The 20,433-nt window shown below is 32.4% G+C and overlaps 1 protein-coding gene across 1 annotated transcript in view; it reads right to left on the bottom strand.

Annotated features, from left to right (window-relative positions):
- Nucleotides 1-20,433, bottom strand: part of LOC148616842 (ATP-dependent RNA helicase DDX1-like) — a 206,856-nt gene that overhangs the window by 163,392 nt on the left and 23,031 nt on the right. Inside the window, exons 17-19 of the mRNA XM_088583957.1 lie at nucleotides 14,896-14,994; nucleotides 13,196-13,336; nucleotides 10,157-10,231 (exon numbers count right to left, since the gene is read on the bottom strand). Of these exons, the coding sequence (XP_088440083.1) occupies nucleotides 10,157-10,231; nucleotides 13,196-13,336; nucleotides 14,896-14,994 (315 nt within the window). The remainder of the gene's footprint in view (nucleotides 1-10,156; nucleotides 10,232-13,195; nucleotides 13,337-14,895; nucleotides 14,995-20,433) is intronic.

Below are 20,433 nucleotides of genomic sequence, written 5' to 3'. Positions count from 1 at the left end.
TCATGAGTTTGTATCTAACTATATTTGTTTATTTCCATAAGCAGTTGATAATGAATAACAGACATCTAAAGTGAGTGGGAAAAATTGCCTTGTTAGACTTAACCTCTTTACACAAAACAAGTTAACTTGCTAATTGAGTTTTTTTGCTGGATAATTTTTAAGTATTGTAATGATTTCTAGTAGACCCTTTGGAGATGTTCATTCCAGTTATTTCCTACAAAGTTTATTATGAAATCATTACCACTGACAAGGACAGTATATTTTCATTAGGATTCTGGTACTGTAAGTGACAATTAATATAATAATCTCCCTCATGGGAATCAAAAAAGTTCAAAAAGGTTGAGACCTCTGAAAATAACTCATGAAGTCCGTCAATTTTGAGGTGCTTTTCATTCTTTCCAATGTATTTGGAAACAAATGTGGTGTATAATGTGTCCTTTGAGTATCTGAAGAAGCAAAGACAGGCAAAGGAAAGATGGAAGTCCAAAAAGGTAATAAGCAGAATTACAGCAAAAAAAAGTCAACATCAGGAGATAAGGTTAGTTTTCTTTTGGTAAAATGACCAATATTCTTGACTAACAGCTTAGGTGCTTAACTGGCCAGTTGACAACAGGATAGGTTTTTTGTAAGTCTCTGTCTGATGGAAAGACAATATCTCCTTTTATACTGTCCAGTATGATTTAATCAAGGAAAGACTATTCTTTACAACCTGGAGTTAACTGTTTTACTCCTATAAACTATCTGCAATCAAAAACCAAATTCCATTACATCTAAAAACAATCAAAATATTGATGGCTATAACATCATGTTTACATAAAATCAGACGTTTCCTGTAATCATTATCAGATTCAAAGATTAACAAAACTTCAAAGACACATAAGGCAAGATCATCATCAAGACTGATTAAATGAAAACAATATCCACAGAAAATATCATATTTAACATCTATCATAACTTGTCTGAGGTACAGTTACAATTTATAGACTATAATGTAGTACCCATAATTGCAATACCAGATTTTTTTCATAAATTAGTCTGTGGTTTAATAGTAATTTTCTCAACTATAGTATGTTCATCCTTTACGAACTTATGTCCAGGCTGTAACTTTTTTTGTCTTTTTATGAAGGCTTTTAGTATTTTGTATGTGGGTAGATCATTTAAAGATAATGTGTCTTACACCATTTGTTAGTGGCCTATGATCTTGAACTTTGACCTCATGGTCAAATTTCTTTTTTTTTTTTCAGTGACAAAATCATGTTCAGACTGTAACTTTTTTTTCCTTCGGATGTGGGCTTTTGATATTTGACATGAGGGTAGGTCACCTAAAATGATGTATCACATACCATGGATAGTGGCCTGTGATCCTGAACTTTGAACTCAAGGTCACATTCTTTTTTCTGTGACTAACTCATGTCCAGGCTGTAACTTTTTTGTCTTTCAATGTAAGTTTTTTTCCAAAACCATTTCCTATAAATGGTTTAACTGCCACAGCAAGACCCACAGAGATGGATTCCATCTCAATGATTTCTAGTATATTGGCATTATCATTTAGAAGGCAGATGAAAAAGAAGTTCAGCCTTTTAACAAGAAATTAAAATAATTTCATCCATCTTGTTACTTTGCTTGTCTTGAATGCTAACCCTTTGGATTTTTGCTTGCAACTGGAAAATTTAGTGAAAATATACTGTTGCATGTGAACTTTTTCCTCATTGGCTTACAGCGAGTAATAAAATTAACTTCAGGGAATAAAGTTTGTCTTCCCTTTATTTAATGACAATCACCTGATGAACTTGCTTAATTATTTAACTGTTCAATAGACATAGAAATCCAAAGTAGATTAAAATTTTAGAAAGTTTAAACCTTCTTGATAATTGTCCAATTAACAACCTATGACATTTCATCAGATACAGGTCATTCAACCAAGGGAAGACCAAACTAATCCCCTGAAGTAAACTATATCACTAGCTGTAAAAACAATGCATAATCTAATAACAGAGTTCAAGGCCAGAAATTGGTTGGTTTTTATCTACAGAAAAATCAGTGAGATGATCATAAACAGTTCTGAAATTGGTCAACTAACGACTTATCTGAACAATTTTCGCAGCTGTAAAAAATAACTTCCTCTGTCTAACACAATTTGTACAATTACATCAATTTGCAAATCCCTTAAGCACTGGTCAGCGGATATTGGTCTATTTGTCAGATAGATTGTGACCGCTGAAAGGAATCTTAGCAGAACAAAGACATTTACCGCAACTCACTAGCTTTAGCATTCATTCTTTGTCAATCTTTGACAGTAATTTGTCGAGGGTAAGCAAGATTAACACAGAATTGAAGTTGCTATTTCCCATTGCGTCCGGTAAAAACAGATTAAACCTAATCTCAGTGGAGATACAACGGTCATCTTAACACCTACAATCCATCAATGTGACACAGTGATTGCAGACACAATGACATAATCATTTTACACTGTCTTACATTTATGAGTGAGATAATGCATGATAGGAAAAAAATGGTGCATTATGGGATTGATGTTCCTATGCTTTTCATATGTAATGAAAAAAAAAACTAAGTTAGTCCCCTTTTCCATACCTATTTCTAAGCAGATTCTGCTTACATGTGAACTTCAAAGTATTTCAACTTCCCTAAAAATTCTTCAAATTTAAAACATGAACCATATTTTCTTAATGATGCCTTCAAAATAAACATGTTCATAAATTTTGATACCAATCTTATGACATTGAAAAATTTCAATTAAATTCAGGAACTACGAAATTCAAGAGGATTTCCATTTCCTACCATAATTTCCAATTAAACCTTATCTGTAAAACAAGATATTGAACCAAACTGTTTTCTTAGAAACTATCAATGTATTTAAATTTTCTAGCACAGCATCATACATAACTTTTATTGTTTCTTTTCAGGTTAATAAAAGCAAACAACTCCTTTAGGGTGAAAATTGTCCTTGGTAATATTTTATAACCTTTAAAGAGTTATATGGTAATCATACAGATTTCATAGAGTGCAAATTTTTGCATATTTTAGCATTATGCCTAATCAAGCCAAAAAAAAAATCAGCAGAATTTTCAATTTGGGTTTAAGTATTTAGTACACCAAAATTAGAAATGACATTTTTTTTGTATACTTTTTACCTCAAAACTGGCCGCATTTTACACCTGCCAAAATAAACCATTACATGGTACCGGTGTACTTAAAAACAAATTTGTTTATTTGAAAAGTTTTTGGTGTTTCAGGCCATCAGTTCAATTTCACCACTAATTATTTCTACGACTATAAACACAGGGTTTTACAAGGGGACCTATTCCTGGCGATCTATTTTCACAACTCCTTCTTGAACATGAAATCAGAGAAAATAAATCACTTACAAAATTATTTGGTTTACAGTCTATAAAACTCTATCAAAATCCCTTTCCAACGAAATCAACAAAGTTTTATCAAGAATTAATATATTCTAATGTCACTGTTTCTTAGGACATGAATCTTTGACCTTCAGAGAAACGGGAATACTTCAGGGAAATTACACATCATTACATTACAAAACAGAACAATATCCCACATAAATAAAGATATTAAATTCATATAACAACATTTATGCACTATCTGTGAAAATATTGATGAGAGTCAAAGGTCAACAGTCTACATCACTTAAATTTTTGCCTTTTCAATTTAATAGAAACTAAAAGTGAATTATGTGCAACTATTTTACTCCATTTCTCACTCTTTTATATATATGTATCTCTTGAAAAATAAGGAGACCTTCCAAATGTAATTTTCATATTGCACACTTGTTGTCCAGTAAACAAAATAAACAAGAAATCTGCGATGAATGGTTTCATAATGATAACTCCACTTTCAATCACTATATAACGAAAATACTCCACTTTCAATCACTATGTAAAGAAAATAAACAAAGTCATCAGTAAACAGGAATCTGTTGTTGAATTTTTCCAATGTGATGAGAAGTTGCTGAGAAAAGTGTGACAGAAATTTTTTTTACTGACAGACACATAGACAAGGATAAAGTATACCCCTTCTCCATCGGAGCAGGAATATAAATAGCAGAACAGGACATCACCTACCTTTTGAGAAGAGGAGAATTACCTGTAGTTAAAACCCCTAGAAAAAGAACAAGTCAATCTAAAAATTTGACAAAGCAAAGTGAAGGTTTTATCTATCTGCATAAAAAGTAAACACATGTAAACTGTGCAAAAAGGAACTTTAAACATGGTGTAAAAGTGGCTGGCATCAAACTATCTTGAACAACTACTGCAAAGTATTCATTTTCGCGGTGTACTAATTTTCATTATTTTCGCGGTAAGTATAAAATCGTGAAAAATAGTACATGCGAAATTGATTTTTAACACTATATAAGGCTTATCATTTTTTGAACCCAGTGAAAATTGATACCTGCAAATATGTTCACTTGACAGAATCCGCGAAAAATTAGCAACCGCGAAAATTAACATGTTTACAGTATTGAATAACTGTATATATAACTTAAATTTCAATGTGCGATCAATGTCTTATAGTGATAGTAATGGACCGAAAAAATATAGGAAAATTTTGTCAATCCACTCATCTGTAGTTAACAAAACTGAGTGAAAATCAAATCATATTGATCATATTTCGGTTAAAAGAATACAATTAAAAATATTTTATATTCATTTCATATTTCATATTTATTGAAAATATACGCTGTCAAAGGAGAACTATGGTCACATTGCACTAGTGCTAATTACACTGTATTGAACCTAGTGTTAAGTTAGAACAGAGTGTAAAAATCACATCTCGGCTAAAACCAATACTTCAGGAACATTAGAAAAATTATTACAATATAATAAAAGGAATTTAAGTTTGGGGAAAAATTGTAGAAATGATGAATTTGTTAAATTATAAAAATATCAACTTAATAACTAATAAACCTATAAAAAAAAAAAACCCTCACTATCTCTGGTTTTGATCTTAAATATTTAACTTCCTGTAATCTAAGTAGCACTATTCTGTTAATGTTAAAATTTATTTATTTTTCAACTCTTTTTTGAAAACTTAAAATGACCTTGGAAATCCCGAATATCATAAGCAACATTCTAATTTAAATGAATTCAAGGACAGATTTTTAATCAAAATCAATTTTAAAGACAATGGAACCATAAAACACACTTCCATGAACCTTAAAACCACCACAGCACAGCCATCATTGAATCAAGGGTCACAAACTTTAATACAGTACATTACTCCAGGTAAACATTAGGTGAAACTAATGTGTGCATGTTGTAATCTCGGCTTTGCAAAAGTTGCCATGCCAAGGATTTTTCTTCATTTCCACCTTCATTATTATCACTTTTTCTCAGTACAAGAATTTATTAACAGAGATGTCCTGGTCAAAATTCCAGAAATAAGGATGTATCATTTGATTGAAATCTACAATGCAGGAAATTATTCACACATTTTTTTTCACAATAAGCAGTAAAATATTGTTAAAGGTATTTAAACACCAGTATTACTAAAATAAGAAAAAAAGGGTAGACTATTGTTTTCCCATTAAATGCTATGTACAGCATAACTGATCTGTTATCCTCAAATTTATTATTATATGGAGCTGTACTTAACAAAATTTCTATTGATTATTGCATGACAATATCTATGAAGACTGTCAGTAATCAAGTTTTTAAGATAAAAAGTTCAAGGTAATAAACTTTACACTAAAAATTCCAAAATAATACAATTCAAAAAATTGAGAAGCCGTAATTTTCATATTCTACGTAATCTGAAGAGGATAAGTATAAAAATGCAGACTGGAGACCCTTTAGTCAAGGGTTCCATTCCTGTATAATTTTTCTATGAAGAGCTGTTCAAATACAATGTACAGAACTTCTCAGGTGTTATTTTCCTTGCTGTAAGGAGTTGATTATGGTCAATTGACATTTGTGAAAAAAATCTATGTTTTCTGACTATCTTGAATGTCACCTTGAACTACACACAGCTATTCAAGGTTATTATACAGTATAAGTTATACATTCAAAAACTGTACTGTTAACCCGGAATTTTTGTGTCATTTTTTTCACAGTTTATGCAATCAATCCAGATTTGTGCAGATTTAAATTCGCAGATTGGTTCTTCAAATTGTAATAATGTGTTCTTTGAAGAAAATATTCCAGGCTGTTTAATTTTTGTGTAACAGGTCTTAAACCTAAAATAGCCAAAATAAAACTGCCACGAAATTTTACAGTAGTCCTTTTTCATATTCCCGACTTTGGCTTCGTTTTTTAAGATTTTAAGCAAAGGGGAGTAACTTTTTACAAATTTGTCTTCAAACAGACAAACTAGAGCAATGGACAGCAGTCCATATATCTTCAAAAAGATATATTCACTTTAAAGCAGAAAAAAAAGCAAGTAAGATTTAAATATTTATCCAATTCGGTTCAGCAATTACATTCCTTTTTATTGCTTTCATAGAAATGCTAACACACTCATTTTCCTATGTGTTAAGTTTTAATCAAAACCTGTGAGATTCCTCTACAATTTAAGCTGACTGCAACAAAATGCTTCTTAAATCTCTCTGCACATCTAACTTAATTATGTTGAGTTTGCATTTATGCTTGTCTATATTTACTGAAAGAATAATCTCTTGTATTATTTATAAGACCATAGTAATTGAAATTTTGGTCTCTCAGGAAAATTTCCATACGCCCTCAGTACTTAACAAAGACCATAAAAATTAAGTTTTAAACCCAATCTTCACATGTAATTTGCAGACATAAAAATTTTCCAGACCTTATTTCACATAGGTTATGTGATTTTAATAGAAACGGTAGACATGAGATTATTATTGTTTTGGACTGTCTTACAAAACATTTCTGAAAAAAATTACCAATTCTTTTCTACAGATTTTGAAACAGTAAAAAATAAATTGTTTGAATCAATAGTTTACAAAAACCAAAAGTCACCAAAGCAAAAAGTTTAACCTACGAAAATGAAATGTATCCTTCCTCAATAACTGCAGATATTATTTATTTTGTGAGAATTAAATGAGCACATGCTCTTTCCCTAAAAATGTACAACCTATGGCACAATATTATCATGACATTGTTATAGACATATCTTCTGATTCATTTGGGTAATACCAACTACCATTCAAGAAACGTATATGGAACTTACAAAGGCCTTAAGAAAACAACAAGATTCATTGGGGAATCTAATATCTAAGTGTGAGTTATGAAATTAAAGAAAAAGGAGGAGGAGGAGGAGGAGGAGGAGGAGGAGGAGGAGGAGGAGGAGGAGGAGGAGTAGAAGAAGAAGAAGAAGAAGAAGAAGAACTAAGAAGAAGAAGAAGAAGAAGAAGAAGAACTTTTTCGTGCAGCAGATGTAGAAGCCCAAACATAAAATCAGTGTTAAAAAAAACTATAGTTTCATATATTTCCTTATTAATTAACCCAGTTTATCTCATATATCAAGCACAGAAAAAAAAAACAAATGAAAGAATTTTAACATTTTGATGTTTATAGAATTTCCTTAATGAGCATCTAACTACCAACAATTTAGACAACTAATTACCTTAGTTGCTTATAACAAGGTCTTGAATAACAGCTGTAAAACAGCATCAAACCTAGAAATTTGTTTAGAAAGTATAGAAAAAATTATGATGGGTTTAATTAGGAAATGTTACTATGCTCTTTTCGTGGTTGCTTGAAAACCACAAAAATAATACCCATGAAATTGATTTTTAACACTATATAAAGCCAAACATTATTTGAGACTGTAAAAATTGATACCCACAAATGTGTTTGCTTGACAGAATCCACAAAAATTAGCAACTGTGAAAATTAATATGATTACAGTAACCTGTTCACAAACTAGAAACATTAATTACTTATAATTTAATTTCTAATGAATGGCAGTCAAAATATAAATAATTGATTCCTAAATAAAACATTATTTTGTGTGGGATTATTTGAATCGTGTCGTGAAGTGCAGACCAATCTACATTTAATGATGTCATAGTATCAAGCTAGGTTATACAAAATAAGAGAACCAACTAATCAGAAAGTGTGTTACAAATAAAATATAAATTATTCAAGCTTACATAAGAATTAACTGTAAATATTCAACAAATACACCAAGTGTCCCATGGCCCCTTAGCATCCTTTTTCTACAATCACTGTAAGCAATCCAAATCTTATCCAATAAGAAAGTGTTGCACCATATAAAACTCCCAGAATACCCATAAGTGCATCAAACCATCCTTTTTAATCTGAAACTTAACTTTTCCTGCATGCTGTACATTGTTTAAATCTAACACTAGCTATTTCATAGGGTTACATCTGTTTCTTGGAGTAAATGGTATATACTTATTTGATCATCTCACACTTTATTACCCAGAGGATTCAGAGAAATCTAAGCCTAAATGAGTACATTAAAAATACACAGACATAAGGAAATGTACCTTATCAAGTCTGAATGTGGTAATAATAATGTACTTTTAAATATAATTCAGCTGAGAATGGAACTTCTATTAATTAAGTAGTCTGTGTATTTTTACATATCTTGGATTTTAGAAAACAATAAATGCTTACTCGTCTTTGAACCTTTTCTCTATAACAAAGCCAGGATCGGGTGAATCCTTCATATTTGGTAATAAAGGTATAACATAAAAAATCAGATGCAAACTATTAAAGTACAGAAAGCACAATATTATTTTATTCTTATTATTTTGAAGGGTAAAAGAAAAAATACATTTCAATCTTAATCTACAGTTTCTGGTAAGACTCGTTCCATATTAACTCACCACTTGGTGATCAGTTGGGTGATAAAAGCATAGGCATATAGCAAAACATCAAATGATGATTATATCTATTCACCACACATTGTATAAATTGGTAATAAATAATAGCTTTACAACCAACTCGCCACATGATGAACAGTTAGGTAATAAAATCAGAGGTCTATATCAACTCACCCCATGGTGTACAGTTTGGTAATAAAGAATAGATTTTTATCCCCGGCTTTGTAGAAAATCAAAATCTAGGATTTCGGTTGGTTTATGGCATGTGTTTAAAAAATCAACATACCCAAGTGTTGCTAACCCATATACGCAGACTATTACCCTGGGGAAAGTCACGTGCATACTTTAATATGTGATTACTACTCCATTTTCTGTTTGTTTTCAATGAAAAATAAATTCTGTCGATTGAAGGACTTATATGTCTGTTATAAAACTTCATAATTTATTCCTGATTTTATTCCATGAAACCCTGTAATATCCTCATCTTCTGTGCTTTAATGAAAATGTCACGTCTTCATGAATGAAATTCCTGACCTAATTATGCAAAATGTCCCACGCCAATGTCACACACTTGAGACGTTGTAGTGTATGAAATTTTCTGCAAAATTAAAGTTGATCGATTTCTCTTATTTTGAAAGATAAATGTTGAATATTTAGATAGGTGTAGGGATCTAAAGAAAAAATATCAAAATTTTCGTTTTTTTTCATATATGTTTTTACTAAGAGTAAGAAAAACATCACTTTAACCTTACACACTTGTTTCCATTTGTCCCTAAATGCCAGTATTTGGGCAAACCCCAGGAATAAGATTGTTATCCAAGTTAATATCGGTAGTTATGGAGATTAACATAGGTAACTTATAATATCATCTCACCATATGGTGATCAGTTAATACTAACTCACCAAATAGTGAACTGTGTATATTGGTAAACAACTTATATCAAGTTACCACTTGTTGAACAGTTTAAAGCAAAACAAAGGAAAGAATTTTATTAACTCACCATATGGTGCAAGGTTTCTATCAATAAAAGTAAAGTTGGGTCATAAAAGACAGGTTTATATCAACTCAGCACATGGTGATTAGTTGGGTGATAAAAGCAAAGGCATACAGCAAAACATCAAATGGTGATTATATCTATTCACCACACATTGTATAAATTGGTAATAAATAATAGCTTTACAACCAACTCGCCACATGATGAACAGTTAGGTAATAAAATCAGAGGTATATATCAACTCACCACATGGTGTACAGTTTGGTAATATAGAATAGCTTTGTAAAAACTCACCACATAATAAACAGTTATTTCATAAAACCACAGGTATCAGAGGTACATGTATAAATTAACTCACTACATGGTGTACAGTTTCTGGAACAGCATCCTGTCCTTTAAGATCTATCCATGTAGGAAAGTACATCAACCTCTCCTAAAATAATAATGAAAGATGAGTTAATTCAACTGTGTATAGTCAGCTTGCAGGATTGAAGAAATATATATTGCTATTTACTTCAAAAAGTGGTGATTAAAATCCATTGCCTCAACTTTTTTTTTCTGGAATGATGACCTACTGACCTCAACATCAACTAGAAATACTGTAAGCAATCTCCCTGCTTCAAATAGACTCAAATGTAAAACCTTTAATTTGGATTTATCTCTGTTTGGGGTCATCCAATAGTAATTATATTCCTTCATGCACATCTACATATGATCAGGGTTCTCCACAGCCTCTATTTGCATGGCGCTGCACCATGTGTTCATTTGGTGTGTGCCATGTATTCAAATTTGCGTCATGCATTGCAAATCGGCACTGTATTTCCCAACTATTCTTGTTTATTAATCACCAATACCTGTCATAAATCTATATGATTGACGTGTGTATTTATTCTAACGGTAATTTCAATGTTTTGATTGGTAATTTACGGGGGTTTAATGTGTCACTGAGTGAAACGGGTGTGTAAACACATCTCGGATCTGTCAAATTTACAATTATCATCATTGGCAAAATCAATACGATTAAAAAAATCTGGATGATTTCTACTATTTTTTTTTTAAATGAACAAAATTTGAAAACTTTTCATACAATAAAATATAGAAAGGGTCAAGAGTTTAATTCAATTTGATAAAGATCTATGTGATCGGAGAGGGAGGAGGACGATCTTAATTTATACAACAATGTCTTATCTTGGCAATTATCTGACACAGAAAAGCGGTTCAATTTGCCTAACTTTGATGAAAAATGTGATGAATCGACTCCCAAAAGTTCTAAAGAATTGTTTAAAGACACAATTCCAACGAAAACGACGTTTTATTGTCTAACTTCTTGTGGTTAAATTATAAAGAACTTGTTTAGTGGTATCAACAAAATAACCACACCTACCAGTGATATTAATTTCCCTAGAGCTGTGGATCTATGGTCAAGCCTAGAGAAGGGAAAACCTTACCTTGTTATAATTGAAATAGACAATACGGACAGAAAAAATACCATTGTTGGTTTCTATGTTGCAGTTTGTGCTATTAAATATGTCACATTCAACCTTATACTTCTTTGGCAAGTTATTTTCTGCATGAAAGGACACGCGCCACAATAAAAATTTGTCCAACAAGAGAGTGAGCCATGTGTTCATTTTGATCCATGGAGATCCCTGTATGATACACCAAATTCTTCTTAAATATCATCAAAATTCCTTGAGCTGTTTAGGAGTAGTTGTGCTTACGTTTCAACATGTAAAGTCATCTACATGAATTATCTCCCTTTGGAGTCCTATGCCAGTAATGGTGCTCTTTCTAGCATCTTCATATGATGCCAAACCTTCCTATAAAATTTCATCAAAATCTCTTGAACGGTTTAGAAGGAGTTGCACTTACAAAGTTTTAATAAGTAAAATCAACCTTTAAATAGGACCATCTCCCTTTGGAGTTGCGTTCCTTCATGCAAATCTACATATTACACCCAAACTTCTTTAAAAAAATTCCTCAAAATCCCTTCAGCTGTTTAGGAAGAGTTGCACTTACAAGGAATGTAGACAGATGGACAGACAGACAGGGTGATTCCTATATACCAAAACTCCGTTTTCTGAACCAGAATTTTGCTAAAGGCAACAATTTTTGAATTTTATTAAAAAACCTGTCTTATGACCCCTAAGTTCCATTTTTAGTATAGGCAGCCATATCTATTCACAGATTAAAAATCACAACAGTCATTTTGAGCACAATATACTAAAGAACAATTATGCTTATTTTCATTCAATGATCTTAAATGGTTTTAGAGAAGAAGATTTTCAAAGTTGTAAATGTGAGAAAAAAAAAAAAAGAACAAAAAAACTGTTTCAGGGGTCGTAACTCCTACATTAGTCAATGAATGGTTTAGAAAATTTCGGCATAGGTCCTTCTCATGATGCTTAACAATTTTACCCAATGCCAGAAATTTGCTCAAGGCAAAAATACTGCCATCTGACCCCTATGTGCCATTTTTAGTAATGGCGGCCATGTTTTTTCATGAATCAACAATCCCAACTGTCAGTTTGTGTGGGATACCCTAAGGAACATATATGTCAACTTTCATTGAATTCTGTGAAATGGATTTTGAGAAGAAGATTTTCAAAGTTGCACATGCGAAAAATGCAAAAAACCTGTTTCACGGCCCTAAACTCCTACCTCAGTTGACTTATTGTTTTGAAAACTTTGGCATAGGTCCATCTCATGATGCTAAACAATATTATCCCCATGCCAGAAATTTGCTAAATGCAACGGTTTTTGAGTTATTTGCAAAAACTGCCATCTGACCCCTATGTTCTATTTTTAGTAACAGCGGCCATGTTTTTTCATATATCAATAATCCCAACATTCATTTTGTGCAGAACACCCTAGGGAACAATCATGCCAAGTTTAAAACCTGTCAGTCCAGTAGTTTCAGAGGAGAAGATTTTTTAAAGTTTGTCCACGATGACGACGGACGCCTAGTGATGGCATAAGCTCACTTGGCCTTTGGCCAGGTGAGCTAAAAAATAAGATCTCTGATTAAAATCACTAAAAATATCATGCAATACAACCATTTTTTCTTCAAGCATTTATTTGATTGTTGATTTCTCATCTGGGCAAGATAGGTTATTTTCCATAAACTAACTTAGTACTGTAATGTCATTAATATCAATCAGTCCACAGTCCGCAATTCATATAATTCCAGACTAAACAAAGGTGTGGTGAATGGAAAAACTTCTAATTTTGAATGATTGTTTTTAATTTTTGACCAATTTATGCTAGCATAACCAACTTCGGGGCAGTTTACACTTGTTCATAAACTGCCCCTAATATTGTAATTTTGCATAACCTGGTCAAAAATCAACATCCTTAAATAACAGACTGTTGACAGGAAAGCTATAATCAATTTTACCGCCATCTTTTTGACATCAAAGGAGTGAAGTGTAGCAGAGCAGACGACCATCTGGAGTCTCTTGCCATCATTGGTAACTTTAGGAATCTGTCCATGTAGTCTGTTGATGAGGTCTCCATACCCAGCAGATAACAAACCATCCTGAAGTAAATTAAAATATAAATTCACAGTCTCTGAATAAACACGTTATATTCATGAAGAAAAGCATACATGTGAAGGATCTTAAATCTTAGTTCAAGAGATTCAGAAATAAAGGCCATAATTTTTCTTCAGAATTTTTCTCAGAAGGACCAAATCTTTTAAGAACGTAAAAGAAGACAGAATACTTAATTCAATTTTCTTCCTAATTATCCAATAAGCAGCATCTAAGTGGCCTATGCATTGTTCAACTTCTATCCTACACCATTATAATAAAGAGACAACCATTTTATCTAGAAATACTGTAAGCAGACTAACAAAAAAGATTGATAGCTTCTTACATGAGTCCCTTTTGAAGATCTCTGATTTCTAACATAACTGTTAAAAAGTTCTGTCTTTTGCATGACTGAAGCACAGCTGAATGAGTGAGAAGATATTTTACTCACGAGTGTAGGAAATCAGAGTTTGATAAGAGATGAATGTAAGTATGTATAGGAAATACAATGTACAGAGGATGTTAGTCTTGAAATTTAATAGCTGCAAAACTGAATTAAGAGAGAATGATGTCCTCATAACGCTATTCGATTCGTATTTTAGATATAAAATGTCTGACTTCTGTTGCTTTGTATTAATAGAATCCAGGGACAAAACCAGAAATGGAAAACGGACACACACATCAAAGAACATAAAATAACAAAAATAATAATACAAAGTTACAAAAGTAAATGAGCAACTTGGGACTCCAATAAAAACTGAGAGCATGGACCACGTGCACTGGTAGGGTAAGTGTCCTCACCCTTTCTAGAAATATCCGCTGGGTTGCTCATAAAAAGTCAAGTCCAGAGTAGACGAAGGAGGACAGGAAAACTATGATACATTGAACAAATCAGTTCTCATGGTGCAGATGGATACACCGTCTAGCGTGGTACAAAAAGTCTGCATAGTTACAGCAAGCTCTAGCATAACATATGAGTTGTGATAAGAAAACTCCATACACAGGTGCTGAAGGGATGTTGTCACAGATGAAAGGAAAGTTAACAATACAGAATGAAAAATCATCACTTTGTCTTAAAGTTTGGTCAATTGTTTTCCTCTACCATTGATCTCGAAGTGTAGGTCAAGATCTTACACTGACTTCACAAGAGTGAACAAGGGAACCAAGAATCCAGTGGAAATCAAAAGAATGTAATCCAGGGACAAAGACCAGACATGGAAAACAGACAAACACAACACAGAAAATGAGTAACTTAAATAATTCATACAAAATGAGCAACAAAAAACATAAAATAACCAAAATAATAATTCAAAGTTAAAAAAGTAAATGAGCTTGGGATGCCACTGAAAACTGTTAGAGTTGACCAGGTGCACCAGTAGGGTAAGCGACCTCTGCTTTTCTATAAACATCTGCCAAGTTACTAAAAAAAAGTCAAGTCCGGGGCAGACGAAAGAGGAAAGGGAACAAATCAGTTTTCATGGTGCAGATGGATATAACGTAACGATCCACAAGTCCATGATGACTCTTTTTTTGCTATTTAATTAAACACATTCCTTGGTTTACTTACAGCTTCATCCAGTACAAAGAACCTGACTTGGTGAAGGGCTAATTTCCCCGTTGATATCAGATCTTCCAATCTTCCTGGTGTTCCTACCACTATATCTACCTAAATAATAAAACAGCATAATTAAGGCGATTCAAAGATAATTTCTAGTTGAACACAAAAACAATATACCTTTTATATGTGTACCCAATCTTTTTTTTCTTTTTATTTCAAGCTGCAAAAGCAACAAAATTATCATAAACACCTCAAACATCAAACTTCTATCGAACTGAAGCAAATATAAATTATCGTACCATACATTTGTTTTCCTATTCTTGTTTACCCATTATGTATATTGCAGATTCACTGAAAGGGAGTAATCGGTCATTAAACTTTTCAGGGATTTTAGACAGATACTTGGCATGAAATATTAAAAGTATTTGTTTCACCACAATAATTAGTGGGATTAGTTTCCTTTATTTCATTAATTAAAAAATGTCTGAGTAAAATCCTCTACAAATTACCCATAATCCCTTGTTGCATAACAGGAAATTCTACACAAAACTAGAGACTGCAAGGAGTCTGAATAGTTCACCTGATAATAACTAAAATAAAGTGAACAATCTAACAAAGAGAATACCCCCATTAAGTTCAATGCTAAACTCTTGGATCATTTCTCTTTGGAGTCCTCATACAACAATTATACACCCTTGTGCATAGCTTTCCATAAAATTTCCTAAAAATACCTCGAGTCCTTTAGGAGGAGTTGCTCCTTAGGTTAACCTATGAGTTGGATTATCTCCCCTTAGAGTCCTCTGACAATGTTTTTTTTCCTTCATGCACATCAACATATGATTTCCAACCTTCCTTGTTTCAATAAAAATTTTTTAATCAAATACCTTTGAGCAGTTTTCGAAAAGTTCCACTAACAAGATAGATGGATAGACACACTGACCAACAGACAAATGATTTGTATAAACCCACCACACTTTGTTTGCAGGGGTATTAAAATTCAACTTATACACTGGACAGCAACTTACCTCTACTAAAAACAAGGAAGAAGTAGTATCCCTGTGACACTTAAAAAATTGTTCCTGTGACATTGACCTTTGACATAGGAGTATCATTAGAGTTATCATTAATTAGTACCAAATTTTGTATTGAAGTTTGGACAGTAATGTTATCCCTCTGAGGACTTGCAGTTAATCTGGTGAGAGAATTGTTTAGAAGAACTTTATATTACTATATCATCCTTATCCAGCTCAGTCAATTTAAATAAAATACCAAACCCAAAATAAGCAACAGGTGAGCAACCTGATTGGCATCAATAGGGATTGTTTATGAACAATATACCAGTTCATAATCCTATTATAAGCTTTAAGGCATTCTCATTCAGGTGCATATGGAAGTGAGATTTTTCTAAGAAGCCTTTTTAATTAGTTTGCTTCTGAAGACCAATGAAGCTCAACCATTTGAAACCATAATGTATCTTTTTAGAGGGTCCTCTGCATATCTTTCATTCTAAGTAAACAACAGATTGATAATAGTTATTGAGCTAATACTATATGGTGAACTGATTTATCACATTCCAGCTGAAAGTGTCCCACTGAATTCTGAATTTTTTACTAAGAATTAAACAATGGCCCATAAAATTCCAATGGCTGACTATCAAAACTTTAATTCCAATCACTGAGCAGACACAAGCAAAGCAAGGGCAGTAATAGAACTTGGTCACAAGATAAGAATGGGACAGAACTGTAAGTAGAAGTAGATTGTACAAAATTCCCTCCAATCCTCCAATCATACTTCGAGGTTTCTAAAGAGTTAATTTGTTAATAGCAGCCAATGGATGAGAAAAAATACATTGGTCCCACAAAGAAAATATCAACACCATACACAAGTTGTCTATACAGCCTTGGGCTAAACAGCCAGGCATAGTGTAAGGGTCTAGATGGTTTTTTTTACCTAATATCACAAACAGTTTAGAATATTCCGAAACTTACCTTTGACTATTTTTAAAAGTTTCAAGGTTTTCGGCCCAGGTGAGCAAAGAAGTACTAAATACCAAATTTTGTATTGAAGTTTGGACAGTAATGTTATCCCTCTGAGGACTTGCAGTTAATCTGGTGAGAGAATTGTTTAGAAGAACTTTATATTACTATATCATCCTTATCCAGCTCAGTCAATTTAAATAAAATACCAAACCCAAAATAAGCAACAGGTGAGCAACCTGATTGGCATCAATAGGGATTGTTTATGAACAATATACCAGTTCATAATCCTATTATAAGCTTTAAGGCATTCTCATTCAGGTGCATATGGAAGTGAGATTTTTCTAAGAAGCCTTTTTAATTAGTTTGCTTCTGAAGACCAATGAAGCTCAACCATTTGAAACCATAATGTATCTTTTTAGAGGGTCCTCTGCATATCTTTCATTCTAAGTAAACAACAGATTGATAATAGTTATTGAGCTAATACTATATGGTGAACTGATTTATCACATTCCAGCTGAAAGTGTCCCACTGAATTCTGAATTTTTTACTAAGAATTAAACAATGGCCCATAAAATTCCAATGGCTGACTATCAAAACTTTAATTCCAATCACTGAGCAGACACAAGCAAAGCAAGGGCAGTAATAGAACTTGGTCACAAGATAAGAATGGGACAGAACTGTAAGTAGAAGTAGATTGTACAAAATTCCCTCCAATCCTCCAATCATACTTCGAGGTTTCTAAAGAGTTAATTTGTTAATAGCAGCCAATGGATGAGAAAAAATACATTGGTCCCACAAAGAAAATATCAACACCATACACAAGTTGTCTATACAGCCTTGGGCTAAACAGCCAGGCATAGTGTAAGGGTCTAGATGGTTTTTTTTACCTAATATCACAAACAGTTTAGAATATTCCGAAACTTACCTTTGACTATTTTTAAAAGTTTCAAGGTTTTTGGCCCAGGTGAGCAAAGAAGTACTAAATAGATGAAGGCAAAAGATTCTATATTAAATTACATTACTCAATACAATACCGTCCTGTACATACAACCCATTATATGCCATATTTCAAAATAATGGAATAATTAAAGTATTTACAACAAATATTACTGCAAATGTCTTCTATCCCTAAAGTGATAACTTTTCTCAAACAGAATAATCACTAATAAAAGCGGATTAATTGAACGAAATAACATTGTTTTTTCCGCATTATGAAATAATAGTAGTCTTAATTCTAATTTGAAATGACATTTAATTTTCTTTGAAATTCGAATCTATAACAAAAACATTTGTTTCCAGATGAAATTCAATTTTTTAGCTGCGTTAATTTTCCCGTTAGATAAGTATCATAATGCAAAGATATCTAATTATCGGTTAAAATACTATTTTTATCATATTGCATAAGGTCTGTCGTTAATTAGACAATTATCCCTTTTTGTACTAATGATGGTATTTTCCGACAAGATTTCAATAGAGATACAACAGCATCCGGTTTTTTGCCTTAAAACATACAAGTCTTTGTAAGAATCAGGCAAATTGGAGAAATTAAATCTGAAACATGCACGTCAAAATTCCACTAATATGACAATTTATTTACACCTAAAGAAGTCTTTACTATTTGATCCTTGCATCACTGGAAATTTTCATTAAAATATAAAAAAATGAAGTTTTTGACTGACTTATCTGCCCCTGAAAAGCTCATTTGCAGTGTATTTTACTGAAATTATGATATGGAAAATCCTGTATTAATTCCCACTCTTAATTTGACTATCTATACAAGTAGTCAAATTACACAGTTAAATCTACTCCGGACTTAACTATTTATGAGCAACTCGGCGGGTGTTTCTAGAAAAGCAGAGAACGCTTACCCTATCCAGTTTTTAGAGGAGTACGAGTTGCTCATTTGCTTTTGTTACTTTGTATGTATGATTTTAGTTACTTATGTTCTTTGTTGTGTATGTCTGTTTTTCATGTCTGGTCTTTGTCCCTGGATTACATTCTTTTCATTACTGCTATAACCTTGGTTCCCTTGATTACTCTTTGAAGTTGATGATAATTGCATACCATGCTTCCCCCACTGCCTGATTCTAACAGAGATTGAAACTTAAAAAAAGCCATTATTTTTTTCATTGTGAGGACTAAAAACAGCAGAGGACTAGACTAGTGGTAGCACCTGCACCATATTACAACAATACTTTTACACTGATGAGATCTAATTGACTTCAAATTCATCAATGTTAAAATAATGTAAGGGCATTAGAACTAAACTGATAAGGTTAATATGTCTGCTGTAGATATACAAGAATTTCACAAGGAGGGGATAATGTCAACCAACCTAAACTCAAAGTTCATAGGAAAATATGCCCATGTGAATATCACTATAATGGAATTGAGAAGTTTTGCCAATCAAGACTTTTGTATGATTTCACATGAATTACTTGCACAATGGAATTTACACATAAATCGTTTCAATATCCTGTCAAATTAGGGAGGTAGACTTAAGGTAAGGGACACAACTCCTACAAATTATTAGAACATTTGTATTCAGGCTCTTTATATCAATCTCATGAAAGCATCAAAGTAACTTGGATTGATTTCATTCTGTTTCAAATGAAATTATGAAAGGCTTTGGTAAAATTGAATATTATACAAACATATCACTGATTTAAAGAGTTATGTCCCTTACCCTAGGTCTACCTCCTTAGATTTATTTTAACTTCGTGTGAAGATTCAATACATGAATAGCATGAATTGTTTTAAGAGACAAGTGACAATCTCTGTACAGCAACTACAGAAGTACACTTCCACAGTGGTCCACAAGTCTCAATTTCAGACCTAGAACTTAAAACTTCAATTACCTAGGTTCTATTTCTTCCATCCATTTCATTGACTCTTTATTGAGAACTTCTGGCTATCCTCAAGGTGACCATTAATTTGAAATTTAGATAAGTCTAGAACCTTCCACTCTTAAAAGTAACTTTGAACCCCTGCAATTCACCCCTGTGAAACATTCAGTAACAGGGAGAAGAGTTTAAATATCCTTCACAAAACTTTGAACCCCCGCAATTCACCCCTGTGAAACATTCAGTAACAGGGAGAATAGTTTAAATAAATATCCTTCAACAAAATAATTTCCGCAAATTGTACTGAGACAAATTGATGACTATGTAACAGATACATGTACATGTATTATCATATGAAATTCAGTTACATTCTACTTTCTAAGGAACATATTTTTTTTTACCAGAAGATAATGTTTTGTCTACACATGAAGTATTTTCAAGTGAATAATCATTGCAGTAACTGTCTTATATCAATTTGAAATGGAATGATACATACTACAAAATATACCAATAACTGATAGCTAATCAAAATTTAGGAGAGTTTCCAAAGAGCACAAAAGTATTCAGTACCTAAAGAACTATTTAAATCATTCTGAAAGTCTACCTAGATTTTCATTGAATGCAATTCCATTTCATTGTTTCTGCTATAAGTGTCCCTGAATACATTCTTGCTCCTTTCAAAATAATCAGAAAAATAACAAATCACACTCCCATGTGTTTTAGAC

This window comes from Perna viridis, chromosome 5, assembly GCF_037379345.1.
Source record: "Perna viridis isolate PV_CMFRI_1.1 ecotype Kerala chromosome 5, ASM3737934v1, whole genome shotgun sequence".
Taxonomy (NCBI): domain Eukaryota; kingdom Metazoa; phylum Mollusca; class Bivalvia; order Mytilida; family Mytilidae; genus Perna; species Perna viridis.
This window is presented reverse-complemented; position numbering and strand designations above follow the sequence as displayed.